The 17,163-nt window shown below is 41.4% G+C and overlaps 1 protein-coding gene across 1 annotated transcript; it reads right to left on the bottom strand.

Annotated features, from left to right (window-relative positions):
* Positions 1 to 5,023: 5,023 nt before the first annotated feature.
* Positions 5,024 to 16,793, bottom strand: AQP11 (aquaporin 11). The gene is made up of 3 exons (XM_037523027.1): positions 16,175 to 16,793; positions 6,616 to 6,732; positions 5,024 to 5,362 (listed from the first exon to the last, which is right to left on the bottom strand). The coding sequence occupies exons 1-3, from the start codon at positions 16,791 to 16,793 to the stop codon at positions 5,283 to 5,285; spliced, it is 816 nt and encodes a 271-aa protein (XP_037378924.1). The 3' UTR covers positions 5,024 to 5,282.
* Positions 16,794 to 17,163: the final 370 nt, after the last annotated feature.

Raw genomic sequence — 17,163 nt, 5'->3', positions numbered from 1 at the left:
AGTAAAGTTGAATTCCCTGTTTTGTACATTTGACTTCATTTTTTTTTTGCCCAATGTTTTGGTTATTATTTACTTATTGATCTGTCCTTTAAATATTCTAGATATTAATCTAGACTGTGATTTACCTTTTGATTTTTTTTTTTAAAGCACAGTTTTTAATTTATGGTAATTTACATTTACCAGCCTGTCTTAATGGATGTGTGTTTTGTGTTTTGTTCTGCTATCATTCATGATCCCCAAGGTCATAATTGTATTCAAAAAGGACTTATTTATTTATTTATTTATTTTGTGGGACCCTCGCTGGTGACCGGAGATTGAACTGGTGCTGCAGAGGCTGCGGGCAGCCTTGCAACCCAGCGCTCAACCGCTGCGCCACCAGGGGAGCCCAGGACTTATTTTTAACTGTTTGTTAACATGTACATATATTACCACTAACTAGTTTAAGGAATAGTATTACAGTTGGGTATTTAAGGTTCGTTAGCTTGTTTTTTTTAATCTTTCCTGAGGTGGTTCTGCAATTTGAGGTTTATCTTCTTTGATTACATAGAGAAGAACCTAAGTGGGGAAAGATGGTAAAAAAGATGGTAAAAAAAGATGGTAAAAGAAAGATGGTAAAAGGCCAGAATTAGAATGAACTTTAGGAGAACTACAAGAGGTACCAGGCTGGTAGGAAGTAAGTATATATTGACAAGATTGACTAGTACAGTGGGAGGAAACTGAAAGAATGGGAAGTATTTTGTGTTGATAGGGGTTTTTTGATTTGTGCTAGTGAGTAAAGAGGTTAAAAAGATGCAGTCCTTGCTTTAAAGTACACAGAGGAGGAAACACAATTTTAGAATATTAAGTGCTGTGACAGGGAAGAAAGTGTGGGTTTGTTACAGGAGCCATTGAAGGTTCTTGTGTAGGGAACTGAAATGGTAGGTTAGGAAACAAGTGTGGGCTTTGAATAAGTAAAATGTTAAAGAGGAAGAGAGTGGGCTGAGAGAATAGCAAGAGGTATTTGGAAGATACCTAAACATTGTGGTAGTAGTAAAGCTACAGAATAATTATCTGAACGTGTGCTTAGACTGGAAAGTCCATACAAGAGTGTGGACTCTTGTATGCTATTATTTTATTTTTTAATGTTGAAAATTTGTAGAATTAACTAGCTGGACTCAATTTAGATAATCCCAATTTTGTTGGCAACATCCAGTCTTGTATGCTTTTAGAAGTATGGAAAAATTATTGTGTAAGATCACTTGAACTATACTTATTCTAGCCCTTGCATTCTAGTAGTTTTGCTAACCGTGTTCTTAAGTAATCACAAATGATTGCTAAACATGGCAATGATGTCAGTGTAACCCAAAAGTCATGCTGATTCATATGCAGTTTTTCCTAACACATTAGTATTTTTGTACTGCTAGTTATCTACATGTTTTGTAATAGTTAACTGGAGAAACATCGTCGTAAGTCTGAAATAGGAGTACGCTCTTTGGCATGATTTGATTGTTTTAATAGGATCATTCAGGAATAGAAACTGGGAGTTACTATAGTAATCTAAGTAACTATTGCTAGTATACCTATATTGAAAAATATGATGGGCCGGGCCTCCCCGGTGGCGCAGCGGTTGAGCGCTGGGTTGCGAAGCTGCCCGCAGCGTCTGCGGCGCCGGTTCGATCCCCCGGTTGCTCCCCGGCCACCGGAGGAGGGTCCCACATGGCGCGCAGACCTCTCCTGCCGCCCGCTGCTCCCTTCAGCAGTGTACTTCGGTCCTTCTGCCTGTTCTGCTCCCTGCTCTGGCTCTGGTGAATTCTCTCACCCTCCCGCGCTTCTGACTGTACCCAGTGCATGTATAAACAAAAAAACAAACAAACAAAGAAATAAATAAATAAGTAAAAGCATGCCTCTATAAAAAAAAAAAAAAAAAAAAAAAGAAAAATATGATGGGCCTCCCTGGTGGCGCAAGAGGTTAAGCACAGCACCTGTGAAGCTATCGGCAGCCTCTGCAGCAGGAGTTTAATCCCCAGCCAGGGAGCTACCCACATGGTGCAGGATTCCTTTCCTGTCTCGCCTGCTGCTCCCCTTAGCAGTGTATTTCGGTCAGTCTGCCTGTTCTGTTCCCAACTCTGTCTCTGGTGAATCCTCTCACCCCCTGCACCTCTGGCCTGTACCCCACTTCTTGTGTGCATGGCTGCATAGATCTTTTTTTTTTTTTTTTAAAAAGAAAAGTATGAAAGCCCATGCCCTGGAGAAACACATACATGTTCACAAGAGAACATGCATAAGAATGTTTATCAAAGTATTTGAATAACTAGAAACATCTATCAGTAGAATACGCAAAGCACTTTGAATTCACTAGAGTTGCATGTATTGGCTTGGTTTGTTGCTCACCAAGTAGAGATGTCATACAGATGGATGAGTCTGGAGTTGAGGACTGTTCTACAAACTGGAAATAATAATTTGGCAGTGAGTAGGAGATAGTAACTAGAAAGTCACAAGACTAGATAGAATTACCAAGGGAGTAAGGATAAACAGAAAAGAACTCAAAGAACTAAGCCCTGGGAAACTCATTTAGTTTGGGGAAAGGAGACAGAACTAGCAAAAGAAGCTGAGAAGGCGATGGTTTTCTTGATGCACATGAAATGTTTTCAGGAGGAGGAGGCAGACATTATATGCTGCTGATAGGTAAGAAGGGTGAGAACTTGCTTTAACAAAGTCACTGATGGCCTCGGTAGGAATTTTAGTGGAATGGTGAAGTTAAATGCCTCACTAGAATGGTGAGGAGAAAATGGGAAGAGAAAACTTGAACTTCAGACTTGTACCACCATATCTTCATAACTAACTCATCGCATCCCCATATACTATCATTTCTTCTGTTCCTCTAGCTAAGGCCAACCCCTTCAGTGGTGCACTTGATTCTGTTTTCACTAACCTATTAAAACATAGGAACCCCTCCCTTTCCTGTATCATCACTTATTTTCTCTACTGCATCATGCCCACTAGTGTATAAACAGGCCAAAGCTGTTATATTCTCCATCTTAAGAAAATTATTTTCTTTTCCAATTTCTCCCTTAAGCTGCTGCCTATCTTTTCTTACCTTTACAGTGAAACACTTTGAAAGAACTGCCCTACTGCTATCTCCAATTTTTTTTCTCTTTTCTATTCAGGTATAGGCATGGAATGAGCAGACAGGTGGTATTTAAGCAAGTGTGGTTAAGCCATGTGAGTATAATGATGAGATAGAGGAACAAGGGAATTGAGAATGTAATCAGTATTGTGATGATGCAAGTGTGTAACATAAACTGCTTGAGAAGAGGGCACTTGAAGGTGATGAGAATTTTAAAATGGTGGTATCGATGGACAAATGTTGCCACAGAAGTTAAAGAATCATTAGAGGGGGTTCAAGAATAAGGCCACTGGAAAGAGTGGTTTGTGGTTGGAGAGTGGGAGTATCTAAAATCATGGAAGAGGCTAAGTTGTGACCCAAGTTGTAGTTGAGGCAGAAGAGAAAAAATTATCAGGGATCATCTTATGGTTGTTGAAATCACTAAGAAATGGAACTGCATTGTTGAGAGTTCTTAAAGGATCAGAGGGGGACTATATAGTAGATAACTGCACACGGCATGTTTAATGACAAGTTTTCAATGGAGGGAGCAGAGAGTAGATGAAAAACAGCGATGTGGAGAAAGGGACCTATCACCGGCAGGTCCAGTGGTATAAGAGGTGTGGAGAGAAAACAGCTACCGCTGGGAGAGGGAAGCAGGGGATGCAGTGTTATCCACAAGTCAACTGAGATTCTAACAAGTGAAACTTAGAGGCTGGGTGTTTTCACAAATTAATATTTTTCCAAACTACGGAGTCTTCATGATAGAGATAAGAATTTGCAAAGTATTCATATAAGAAAAACAGCCCAAAAAGTAAGTGAACTCAGTGTCTTATTTGAAAGACAGGAAGTGGCAAAGAGACCATTTTAAAGGGAACAGTCATTTTGTGTTGTTGCCAAACTGGAATGCAGACTTAATATTCTCAATCTTTGGATTTTTTTTTCCTCAAGAGAAGCTGGATTGTTGTGTGAAGAGCTCTGCAGTCCAAATGAAACATGTTGGAGGCTGGATTTAGCCATTGTCATGCTTTTTAAAATAGAAACTACCACCAAATGTGTCTGTAAATTCAAGAGCCAGAGTCCCTGATCATGAAACTGGCTGGCTGGTTGGGCAGCTGCAGCAGTTTGGTTCAGTCTGCAGGTGTGGAGAGGGTGACTATCTGTGATCTGATCACCCTGCAGCACTTAACATTATTTGGCAGTTTATCAGTTGTTTAATTGATTAATATTCAAACATATCTTGCCCCATATTCTTTTAAATTGTAACCGTGGTAGTGAGATTTCCTTTGAAGAAAAACATACTTAACCCTTTTGGCCTGAACTTCTAATAAAAAGTAGACCTCATGTTTCTGAAAAATCTTCAGTTTTCCATTAGTCATAGTGATAATGGAGAATTTTTTTGTGCTGAAGTAGAAGTCTACAGATGGTATTTGGCTCTAAATGATCTGGGGCAGGACAACAAACTCTAGACTTACTTTCCTTATCTGTAAAATGGCGTTTAAAAATACATGCTCTACCTTAAGCTGTCAGGGTCAAATGAGAATGTGAGCAGCTTACATCTTAACTTTGTAAGGGTGTTTATTTTATTCTACTCTATTAAGGAAAAACAACTTGCCTAAAGCTAATAAGATTGTCTATTTAGAGAAAATATTTTAGAACATATTTAAAATTCAGGAAATCCCCTTGAGAATGAGGGATGTATAATCTGCTTCCAAAAGCAACTTTCCTATTGAAAGATGACCCCGCTGATGTTATCACTGTGTGAAGTAGTGGCTGAAAAGGATCCTGTCTAGTTCTGTAAATGTAACTAGTTGGTACTTTGGCTAAAAATCCTGTTCACTCAGGTGGGTCTTGATCCACACTTTTTGGGGGTTCCTAACCATCACCTTCCCTTCTCACTTTGTGCCCATTTTTCCCCCCAACAAAATTAACAATTACCACTTGAGATTTATATTTAATGAGTCTTTTCTAGCAGCATTAATACACATGTGAAAGAACACATCTTCACAGAGAAACACAGGAAAACTCATTTTCACAGTAATTTTTTAAAGTCCCAGTGATGGAAATTATAAAGCAGCTTCCTCAAAGGACACTAACATAGATGAATTCAGTGCAGTCATTGTGTTGAATATGAAGTGATAAAATCTTTATCACATCCCGCTTGACTGTCCTATAACTAAGCCTGAGTCATTGGGAATAGTTACTCCTTTTTATTAATTGTCTGGTGGTTATACAGCCATGGAAGGAAAAAGCTGAACATCAAAATCATCAACAATATACCTGAAAGACAAAATACAGTAAAATAAAAGCAAAAAATCTCTAAGAAAGTTCATAATCACTTGGTGGATATCATTTAGGATTATATACAATTACATACTTAGAGACTTGGAAGACTGTTTAAAAGAATAAGCTGGGCCTCCCTGGTGGTGCTGCAGGGGTTAAAGTCTCAGTGCTGTCAAGCAACTGTCAAGCAACCGCCAAGCACTACAGCATGAGTTCAGCATGAGTTCAACATGAGTTCTATCCCTGGCCAGGGAGGTAACCCACTTGGCACAGCAGACCTCTCCTGTCTCACCCTCTGCTCCCTTCAGTAATGTATTTTAGTCTGCCTGTTCTGCTCCCCACTCTGTTTCTGGTGAATCCTCTCATACCCCTCTCCTGCATCTCTGGGCTGTATCCCAGTTCTTGTATGCAATCTTCAAAAAAAGAAACAGGCTTAAAAGAGATAACTAAACAACATCAAGGAATGTTGATAAAGAAATGCATATTATAGTTAGTTTTTTAATAACTTTTGTGTTATTTGATCCATTTGTATAAAGGTTTTATGTATCTTCTGATCCAGATAGAAATAACAGGAATGAAACTTGTGGGTAATTTAAAACTTACACTCATTACAGGTATATATTATTTTATGAGACTTTTTTTTTTTTTTTTAAAGATTGATTGATTTATTTATACAAGCACCGGGTACAGTAAGAAGCATGGGAGGGTGAGAGAATTCACCAGAGGGGAGAGCAGAGCAGGCAGCCTGGCGAAATACACTGCTGAGGGGAGCAGCGGGCAGCAGGAGAAGTCTGTGCGCCATGTGGGACCCTCGCCAGTGGCCGGGGATCGAACCAGCACTGCAGAGGCTGTGGGCAGCTTCCCAACCCAGCGCTCAACCGCTGCGCTACCGGGGAGGCTCTATTTTATGAGATACTCTTTAGCAAACGAATCTGAAACAATTAATTCCTTTAACAAAATAAGAGACTGTGTAAAGGAAATAATCACTCCTCACTTTTTTGCTCTCATATCTGAAGGTTTCTTACAGTAGTATACCTGAAACAGACTACCCTTGACTAGATTATCTATTTCACCGAAGATAAAACAATCTTAAAGGATATTGCACAAAGTAAAATATTATTTCAGGTGCATTACCTTTTTTGCTCTTTTGTGGCTACTCTGGCTTTGGAAAATGACATGTAACAGTGATATTCCACATTGTATTTTAAGAGATATTAATCTTTTAATCATATTAAATAAAAAATACTTACCTAAAGAAGGAGCCAGCCAATATACAATAAAAAATTGAACGAATGCTTCATCAAAACACTTGAAATGTAGTGAAAGTGCCAAAATTGGATTAAATACAGCTCCTGTTAGATTTCCTCCTGCAATACATTTTAAGCAGAGTGATAACAAACCATATATCTTACATTTTCTTATAACTGGAAATAAAGGGTTTGCTAAATATGACTTTTATCGTAGGTATTTTAAGTATTCTGTTGTCTTCGTTTGTGAAATCACCAGGCACATTATAACTCTAAAAGTAGATTAGAGATTATAATATGCTAGGTACAAAGCAGCAAAAGACAAAGAACATTGTGAGTTAATCCAGTGCTTTTCCTATATATTATAAAATGCACATAGAGGGCTTCTGGTGGCGGGTTCTGGGGAAAGGGATGGCAGGTGCCACATCTGGTCCTGAAGGTGATAAGAAGCTCCTGAAGCAGCAGCAGGAGACCAAGGAGATGGCTAAGGCATTCAAGCAGGAACAGAAAGAGGAGGTAAAAGTGATGGCTGCCAGGAGAGCCCCCTAATCACAGGTGGAATTAAGATATTTGGCTAAAAGCAATGTACCTGAGGCAATGGTTGTCCTTTATTCCATTACTGTTTAAATATGTGGATTCCCTGCCATAATATCTGTTGCTGGCAGCATCTAGAATGAAGTGTCTTGGAGTTTGTTGTACATTTAAGAATAAACTTTTACCAAAAAAAAAGTACACATTGAAAATGAATCTGCTGGGGCTTCCCCGGTGGCGCAGCAGTTGAGCGCTGGGTTGCGAAGTTGCCTGCGGCCTCTGCCCTGCCGGTTCGATCCCCGGCTGCTCCCCGGCCACCGGAGGAGGGTCCCACATGGCGCGCAGACCTCTCCTGCCGCCCACTGCTCCCCTCAGCAGTGTACTTCGGTCCTTCTGCCTGCTCTGCTCCCCGCTCTGGCTCTGGTGAATTCTCTCACCCTCCCGTGCTTCTGACTGTGCCCAGTGCATGTATAAACAAACAAACAAACAAATAAATAAATAAAACATGCCTCTATTTAAAAAAAAAAAAAAAAAAGAAAATGAATCTGCTCTACTATTGTTCCTCTGATTTTATAAAACAGATTTGGCTAATCTTGTTAACATTCATCAGTTTAAATGAGTAAATGATATCTGTACATTTAAAATGTACATAATACCCCAGAATCCTATTGGGCATAAGCAGACCTTTGTGTTGAAAACAAAATGTAAAATGGATCAAAGCATTACCACAGACTCCATTTTTACTTTATCAAGAGACCCCTCCTGAAAAAGTGGTTGTGAATGCTATGTGAATTACATTAGTGCAATGATGACAGTTTTTTTTGTTTTAATAAAAAGAAGGTGGCCATGAGTAGTGATAAACAAATTCTAACTGTTGACTACTTTCAGGACTCATGGTTCAGCTCTGCACCCAGACTCTCTGACATGGAGCCTAGAAGTTTGTAGTTTTGGCCACATCGTGAGTAAGAAAAGTCAGAAGGCTGGACTGCCTGTAAGGAGGTACCAGAGCTATGGCTCGGTATTTCAGAATACATTCTAAGAGTATCCCTAAGATTAAGAGTGTCCCTAAACATTTCTGGCAGTTCTGTGTGGAAACTTGGGCACAAAAACTGCCTGACTGAGTGACGGAGAGAAAGCCCAAGATCTTCACAAATATTACATTGACATAGGCCATTAGAGTGTGCTGTCTTCATAAAATGCAGCAAAATAAAATTGCAAATTTTGTGGGCCTTTCAGAAGATTTCTGAGACTTAGCACTTAAAAGGCTGAAAATACTGTAACTGTGTTGAGAGAAAGATCCTGAGTAATGAAGTTCACTTCATGCTAAGAGATTTTTCTAGCATACCAGCCTCACCATGATTCACATTCAAGCCTCTGCAATTATAAATGACATCATATTATGGACCTTCAGAATCATCCTTGAATAGTCAATTCCAGGAATGTTAAAATTCAAGGACCAAAAGAATTGTTTGGTTGGCAGGTGGGCCATACCAGTTCAATTAAAAAAAAAATTAGTGCGTTCCTATGTAGTAGACACCACAAACAGAAAGATCAGGGCTCACACAGATTTTAAAAATTGGTGTAACGTGCTGCTATAATAAGTGACCTGTGGTTTTTCTTAGGCCATTTTCAATATAGATAGACTGAGCCATTGCCTTCATAACTGGTTTATTTTGGTATTCCAGAGTTGAAGACTTTCCACTAGGTCCAGGAACACTCTCAGTCAGTTTTATAACATCCTAACACTGAAATACCTCACTCCCTTTATCTTCTAATTCTCGCATCATCAATTCTGCTCAGTGTGACTTGATTGGAGATGCTCCTTCTATCCAAAGACAGTCTGTGCCCCTCTCTTGGATAGGAACTGGCTTTGCAATTTGCATTGACAGAATGCAGCACAAGTGGTGCTCTGTGAATTGCAATGAGAGGAGTGACATAGTTCTCGGGTCAGGTCTCAATAAAACCAATCAGCAACCACATTAGGCTTTTTTTGGGAACAACATCCTGGCCATATACATAAGCTGGTCTAGGCTGCTGGAGAGAGGCCAAGAGGAAAACCCAGGCACCTTAGATGCCTGTTGGCACCAGCTCTGGACACAATGAATAGGACTTCTTGGCTCAGCCCTACCAAGCTATAAACATACAAGCACACATACACACACATATATATTTGTATATATATCCCTGTCCACCTATATAATCTCAGAGGACCCTCCTTTAACCACAGAATAACAAAAACCTAAGATTTGGGGTCTTTTATTACATAGCAATAGTTAACGGATACAGAAATCCATGTGGCATTGGCTTTGATGTTTAGATTGGATAGTTTTTTAAATGTCCTATATTATAGGATATTTTGTAGCATCCTTGGCCTTTACCCATTAGGTGCAAGTTGCACAGCCACCTCCCCTCATTATAACAATCAAAAATATTTCCAGACATGCTAAGTGTCCATTAGGAGGCAAGATCATTCCCCCTAGGAAACTACTTTCCTGAAGAAACACTAGTACTTGTATACAAGTAGACGTATACAAGGTTGTTTATAGTAGTAAAGTAGTAGGAAAAACCTAAATGTCCATTCATAAGAACATAGCTAAATAAGCAATTTTTATTACTGATTTAGAATATCATGCAGTATTTTGAAATAATGAAAGAAATCTCTTTACTAACATAAGATCTCCAAGGTACATCGTTGAACAGCTACCATGAAGAAAAGCAAACTGTAGAAAGTAAGATATGATATCTTTTATGTTAACATGAACACAATAGTTTCTGTAGGGGCTTATCTGTAAGTATAGTCACCGCACATAAAAGAGCTTGGAAGGACACACACGGAGGATTATCCCTGCAGCAAGAGCAGGCAGGGAAGGAGGGGGACAAGCATGGAGGATGGGAGTCAAAAGGCACTTTTAGTATCATTGGTAGTATTTCAATTTTTTACAAAAAGAGAACATATATGTATTGTGTAATTAACATTTACAAGTAAGAATAAGACACAACTAACATGGCTTGAAAAAATAAGTTACTATTTATTCACATTTGAAGAGAAGGCACAATAACACATTTTGCAGAAGAGGCATCAGTGGGGAAATCCAGCTGGTTGACTGCCAAGAGTCTTAGAGGACAGCATGAACTTGGCAAAATTCCCACAAAGACCGAATCCCAAATCTGGCAATTCTAGGTACTAGTGTTTCTCAGTATTCTTAAAGGAATCAAGTTCTCTGTGACAGAATGGCACTAGTTATTAATATAAAGATTCCTGTAGAAGTCAATGAATGTCAGCCAGCTTATAGTGAAAGAAAGCCCTTTAAAGTGTCCAGAATATTTGTGACAGATACATTACTCCTTACAATAGCCTTAGAACAGAGGTAGTAGTCTCCATTTTGAAGATGAGGAAACAGGCCCAGGTATCTCTCCTAACACCACAATTCAACTCCAAACATGTATGTACTCTTAACCACTATACTATATTGACAAGATAAAAAAGAATTTTGGACCTTGGTTTTCATTTGTAAATTGTTACCTTTCATTTGATTATTGTATTAAAAGCAAATATATAAAGGACTCAGTACCCTTTTACAAATTACTTTCCCTATATTCTTCATAACTTAGAAAGATAGAAAAGACTTCTGCATGAAGTAATGAAGTAAGTAATGAAAGTTTCGGCATATGGAGTGTGCAGAGAACTATTCTTTCTGTGGGATTTTTATTTTTTTAAAGATTTATTTATTTTATTTATACAACCACTGGGTACAGTCAGAAGCGCGGGAGGGTGAGAGAACTCACCAGAGCCAGAGCGGGGAGCAGAGCAGGCAGAAGGACCGAAGGACACTGCTGAGGGGAGCAGCGGGCGGCAGGAGAGGTCTGCGCGCCATGCGGGACCCTCCTCCGGTGGCTGGGGAGCAGCCGGGGATCAAACCGGCGCTACAGAGGCTGCGGGCAGCTTCGCAACCCAGCGCTCAACCGCTGCGCCACCGGGGAGGCCCTCTGTGTGATTTTTAAAAGCAAATAGAGTATCTGCTCATTCATTTATTCTTTCATTCATTTATTTTGTACCAGATGACACCATGCTAAGTCCTGACTATGCTATTATAATAAATAAAACAATTTTAGATTCTGTAATCACAGTTTACTGTTTGGTAGAAGGTAGTACAGCGGAAGTGTATAAAATTCTACAAAGGAAATGAATAGGGTGTAGTAATAAAGACAATTTACTTAGATGTGAACAAATCTAATTAAGAAATGAATGTAATTCTCTCTTACCCTGTTCATTCTCCCAAAACCTAAACTAAAATTCTCCCAAAACCTAAACTAAGGAAATTTGAAATCCTCATTACTAATCTTATATCTTTAGTATAATAAATTACACTGCTTTTTAAAAGTTTATTTGGGAGGTCATTAAACACAGTGGCCTCCATCTGCACATCAAAGTACAGGGTGCTAAATCCAAAAATAATCAGACACTTGGTCACTGGGTATCCAAGGAAACTGGGGCTGTGATGCTAGACAGTTATATTCTATAATTTTAAAACATATAATCAGTCATTTTCGTGTGACCTATATCAGTGATTTCTGAGTCACTGCAAGTGACTGAAGAAGTCTCCCAGCATGCAACTTTGTCAAATCTGTAACAACTAGTATCTTAGGTATTAAAAAAGACTGAGTATCAAAGTAACTTGTGAGGATGCCTGACTTAGCCAGCAATTACCCTGCATTTCTTCCCTATCCATTCTTAAATTCTCTTCTACAAAAACCTCACTTCTGCTTGATAGGCACTCAACTAGGCCTATGACAGTTCATTCTATTTGGAATAACTGTTTTAAACTTAGGACTTTTAAGGTGCCAAAATAGACACCTCAACAGTCTCAGAGTTGGTCTTCTTAAGACACCCCTCTTGGGCATGTGGATTATTTTGAGTTGAAAAGCAAGGAAGGCCCTGGAGGCTCTTGTCCTCTGTCTAATCATTCTGCCCTTCCCCTAATTGAAGTGATCATTACTCCCTTTTTAAGGGCCTAGAAGAATGTATTTTGGGGGGTAGGGGAATCACCCAGGTGTCCTCTCCATCTGAGGAACTCATCTTTATTTTCAGAGTAAGGATGAAGCCGTCTCCTCCTTGTCCTGTGAAGAACCCCTCCTTTCTCATCGGAGCCTTGGTGCCCCTTAACTCACTTTTCAGTTCAGGATTTAAATGCCTTTCTCCCTGGTTAAAAGTGGGACTTGTAAAATCATTGTAGCTCCCCATGGGAAAGTCATTAAAACTGACTTCTTTCTTCTGCCAGCCTGGCTGGTGCTATTCTAATTACTCAGCCAGCGTGAGAATGCAGAGGGAAGGGGAATTTCCTCTGTGCCGCCATAACTTACACTGATAGAAAATAACAGTAATTATGGCTTTGTACAGTATTTCCCAAAGTATGCTCTCTGCTGTCATATACTAGATACAATGATTGTAGACATGAGAAATTGTTCCGCATCTTCCCCTTGGAGTTTCACAATATACAGGAGCCTATAAAGGACTGTGAGGTCCCTAAAACTAGAAAACCTGCTTTATTTATTTTTATTTTTTTTTAAGATTCATTCATTCATTCATTTATTTAAATATACAAGCACTGGGTACAGTCAGAAGCGCAGGAGGGTGAGAGAATTCGCCAGAGCCAGAGCCGGGAGCAGAGCAGGCAGAAGGACCGAAGGACACTGCTGAGGGGAGCAGCAGGTGGCAGGAGAGGTCTGTGCGCCATGTGGGACCCTCCTCCAGTGGCTGGGGAGCAGCTGGGGATCGAACTGGTGCTGCAGAGGCTGCGGGCAGCTTTGCAACCCAGCGCTCAACCGCTGCGCCACCGGGGAGGCCCTAGAAAACCTGCTATAATTCACTGTTTGCCATACTTATTTGGCAATATCCTTTTTTGCAACTTAATTTTTAAAAATTATGGTAAAACATATATAACATGAAATGTCATTTGACCCATTTTGAGGTGTCATTGATTACATTTACAACAGCCTATGTCCAGAACTCTTCTAGTCAACCCCCCAAACAGAAATTCTGTATTCATTAAACAAACGTTTCTATTCCTCTTGTAACCTCTACTCTACTTTCTGACACTACGAATTTGCCTGTTTTGGGTTTTTCATGTATGTGGAATCACATGAAAACTTTTGTCCCTGTGTGTCTGGTTTATTTTTCTTTAATGTTTCCAAGGTTCATCCATGTGTACTATGTATCAGAACTTCATTCCTTTTCATAGATGGAAAATATTCAATTGTATGTACATGTTTTTGTTACTTTGGAGGAATACACTGTAGAAATACTGATTAAAAAAAAAAAGTATGAGGGCCTCCTCAGTGGCGCAGCGGTTGAGCGCTGGGTTGCGAAGCTGCCCGCAGCCTCTGCAGTGCCGGATCGATCCCCGGCTGCTCCCCGGCCGCTGGGTGAGGCTCCCACATGGCGCACAGACCTCTCCTGCCACCTGCTGCTCCCCTCAGCAGTGTCCTTCGGTCCTTCTGCCTGCTCTGCTCCCCGCTCTGGCTCTGGTGAATTCTCTCACCCTCCTGTGCTTCTGACTGTACCCAGTGCTTGTATAAATAAATAAATAAATTTAAAAAAATATATGAGCTTTAGTGTCAGTTTTAACCATGATTCCAGCACATTTTAGCTGTGTGATCTTGGACAAGTCATCTCACTTCTCCAGGCCTCATTTTACTTAAGATAAGAATAGTGTACTCATCAGTGGTTGTAAGGATTAACTAAGATAACTCATAATCTTTCTAGGTACTCAGCATGTTGCCCAACGTATATATTTACTGGCAGAAAAGGAAGATGATAATAGATCGTTAACTTCCGTAAGAGCAGTGAACTTCAATTGTCTAGTAGGGTCTGCCACTGCAGTCTGCAGCGCTGTCCATTAGTAACACAGCCCTACTCATTAGTAACACAAGTCTACTGAGCACTTAAAGTGAGGGCACTGCTACTGAGGAACTGAATATTTAATTTTAGTTAATTTAAATCTAAATAGCCACATTCAGCTAGCGACTATGAAATTAGGCAGCACAAATCTAGACTACAGTAGTGGTTCTCAACACTGGTTTCATATTGGGGTCACCTGGGAAACTAAAATATATTACTGCCTAGGCCCCTTCCCAGAGCAATTATATTTTAATCTCTGCACCCCAACATGGTATGTTGAAAACACTGCACTCTTCCGGAAATTCTAAAGCAGAGAATGTTAAGAAGCAGTGCTTTAGGGGCCTCCCCGGTGGTGCAGAGGGTTGAGCGCAGCGCCATGAAGCTGACAGCAGCCTCCGCAGTGCCGGTTCGATTCCCGGCAGGCCAGGGAGAATCCCACATGGTGAGACTGACCTCTCCTGTCACTCCCGCTGCTCCCCTCAGCAGCGCCTTTGTTCGTCTGTTCTGTCTTCTTCGTTCTGCTCCCCGCTCTGTCTCTGGTGGATCCTCTTACCCTCCCGTGACTCTGACCTGTACCCCAACTGAAGTATGAATAAAAAATAAATCTTAAAAAAAGAAGCAGTGCTTTAGCAATCCCCTCCCCGCCCATCAATTAGCAGCCCCAGTTCAACAATTTCAAGGTCTGTGATGTGAGGGGAAGAAAAAAATTAAGTTGATATTTTATGAGCTCTTTTCAATAACCTTATATATTTATCTTTAACTTCAAATATTATCTTGTTTCTTTTTCTCAAAATCTTTTTCCCTTATAAGATAGATATTTGCTAATATTATATGCAGTATTATAGAACCATAAATATGTACTAAAATATAAATACAGGAAAAATACCAATAATAGGATAATCAAGAGAGGAAGGACATAAGTAGAGAAAGATCTAAATGTATAATGTTATTAACCTGAAACATTTTAAATTTTTGCTGCTTCTAATTATATAAATACAGAGATAAAGTGTGGCATAACTTTTTGCAAGGGGTGATTCTGTTTATATATGAGGGATGTTTCTGCTTTAGTCAAAACCTAAAATTTTTAGTAAATAAGCAACTACTCACTATAAACCCTCCAATGTGCACATTTCTTTCCTTCTTTCCTATGCCATTTATTTCCATCTTATATACAAAAAAGAATGGTACTAGAGCTAAAGAAGGAAAATAGATCAGAAGTATTTTATTTTTACCCTAAGAGGTCAAGGGTATATCTAGGAGTCTGTCTTAAGGTTTGCTTCTACTCATAATTTCACTTGCAATGGGCAGGAGATATTCTGACTACAAATTCCTTTTATTGAATTCCTGCCTCTAATTCATAATTGTTACAATCCCAATCAAGATATTTTGTCGTAATCATTTAAAACGATACATTTCATCAAACTTTGGGGTTTTGGATTTCTTTGCTTCATTTAGAATATGTGAATTACTGTATGAGATCTGTCAAGGTAAACAAATGGTTTACAAAAATTCAACCGATTTCTCAAGAGTTAATTGCTTTTAAAAAGCATCAAACTTCAACCAAGTTTGTTTTTAAAACATCTTTCTGAACAGGCTATTTAAACATCCATTTATAAGTAAGGATGAGTTATTAAGGAAATAAGAAATAGCTTTAAATAATTGTTTATAAAAAGAACCAAGAAGTAGCGCTACACAATTTCTACTCCCCACGCTTACTACTGACCAATTGTGTGTCGCTTTTGCTTTAAGCTAGAAGGAACTTTTAACACCCAGGATCATTTATCAGTAGAGTGCCAGAAAGAACCTGTACCAGGGTGGCATGAGGAAAGAGCTGATAAGTTATCTTCCTTCTCTACCATTAAAACAATCCCTTTGTGGGATACTTGAACCCTTGGCGAGATCGCTAAGGTCAACACTCAAGTGGGCTTTTCTCTGGTGTTCAAAAAAGTACTGAAGGGAGGAGGGTCTACGTGTCCGCCCTAGAAAGAACGAACGGCAGAATGGTTAGAATGACGGGGTGCCAATATTGACATCACAGAGCTGTGTGGGTTTCAAGTGTGTATTGATAAAGAAATTAAAACCTCAGCTCAGAGAAGCTCCGGAGGTGCCGAGGGTTTCGTGGGAATAACAAACCTGCATAGACCAAAAAGGTGATGAGTGCTGCCAGCAGGTGGATGCGAAGCTTGGTCCTGAGCTCCTGGAAGTGCAGCAGCGCGCTGTGGAAGATAAAGGAGCACATGGTCTCCACGATGACCGCTTTGGGCAAGTCGACCTGGATGGGACTCCTGCAAGCCAAGGTCCTCTCGCTGTCGTGATAGCTGGTCAACCCCAGGCTCCACAGGAGGCCTACGCAGTACCTGCTGCTCAGGGCGCCCATCAGCTGAGCCAACAGCCTCATCGCACCCATCTCCGGGGACATGCCCCCCAGCATGAGCTGCATCATTATGCCGCAGGGGTTACTGGAGGTGCCCACCAGAGTCAAGCCATGCACCAACGAGAAGAAGTAGACCAGCATCAGCGGCCAGGTAGGGTGCATGGGTTCCTGCTCGCTCAGCACCTGCAGCTCATGGGTGCAGCAGCAGAGCTGGAAGGTGGCCAGAAACTCCAAGACGAAGGCGTGGGCCATGGGCCTGTGCAGCTGCTGCCGGGTGACCACCCGGCCCACCCCCATGGACAGCACGAGCGCCAGCATCAGCGCCAGCGAGGTGCCGGCGTCCCGCACCTCGGGCCAGAGACCCCCGAGCGCGGCCATGGCTCGCGGGCGGCGCGGGCGGCGGACTGCGCTGGAGTCCGAAGTCCGCGGCCCCGCCCCCCACGCCCCTGGGGCGGGCCGCCCGCGGAGCAGCCGGAAGACTCCCCTCCCCGGCTCCGTGCGGGGGTGTCGGGACCGAGCCGCGGCAGCTCTCCCCGGGCGCCGGCGGGGCCAACGGTCAGCGGAAGGTGGACACGCGCGCGCCCTCCCCCCCCCGCCCCCGCCGGAGCGCGCTCGGGAGCGCAGGGGCGGGGGCGCCGCGCGCCCGGAGGCCACAGCGCATGCGCGACCGCGTCCGGGCCTCGCGGGAGCCCCGAAACATGGGCCCGGGGGTCGCCGTGACCTGGGCCCCGAGACCCGGCCCCGCCCG

The sequence above is a fragment of the Talpa occidentalis genome, unplaced genomic scaffold (genome assembly GCF_014898055.3).
Source record: "Talpa occidentalis isolate TD23 unplaced genomic scaffold, MPIMG_talOcc4v2.1 talOcc4.3, whole genome shotgun sequence".
Lineage (NCBI taxonomy): Eukaryota > Metazoa > Chordata > Mammalia > Eulipotyphla > Talpidae > Talpa > Talpa occidentalis.
Note: the sequence above shows the minus strand (reverse complement) of the source record. Positions and strands in the feature narration are given on the sequence as shown.

Coding starts and splice junctions, on each gene's coding strand:
- AQP11 (XM_037523027.1), bottom strand. CDS start 16,793: ATGGCCGCGCTCGGGGGTCTCTGGCCCGAGGTGCGGGACGCCGGCACC. Junction 6,733..16,174: donor CACCTTTTTGGTCTATGCAG/GTTTGTTATTCC, acceptor AATGTATTGCAG/GAGGAAATCTAACAGGAGCT. Junction 5,363..6,615: donor TTGGCTGGCTCCTTCTTTAG/GTAAGTATTTTT, acceptor TTTGTCTTTCAG/GTATATTGTTGATGATTTTG.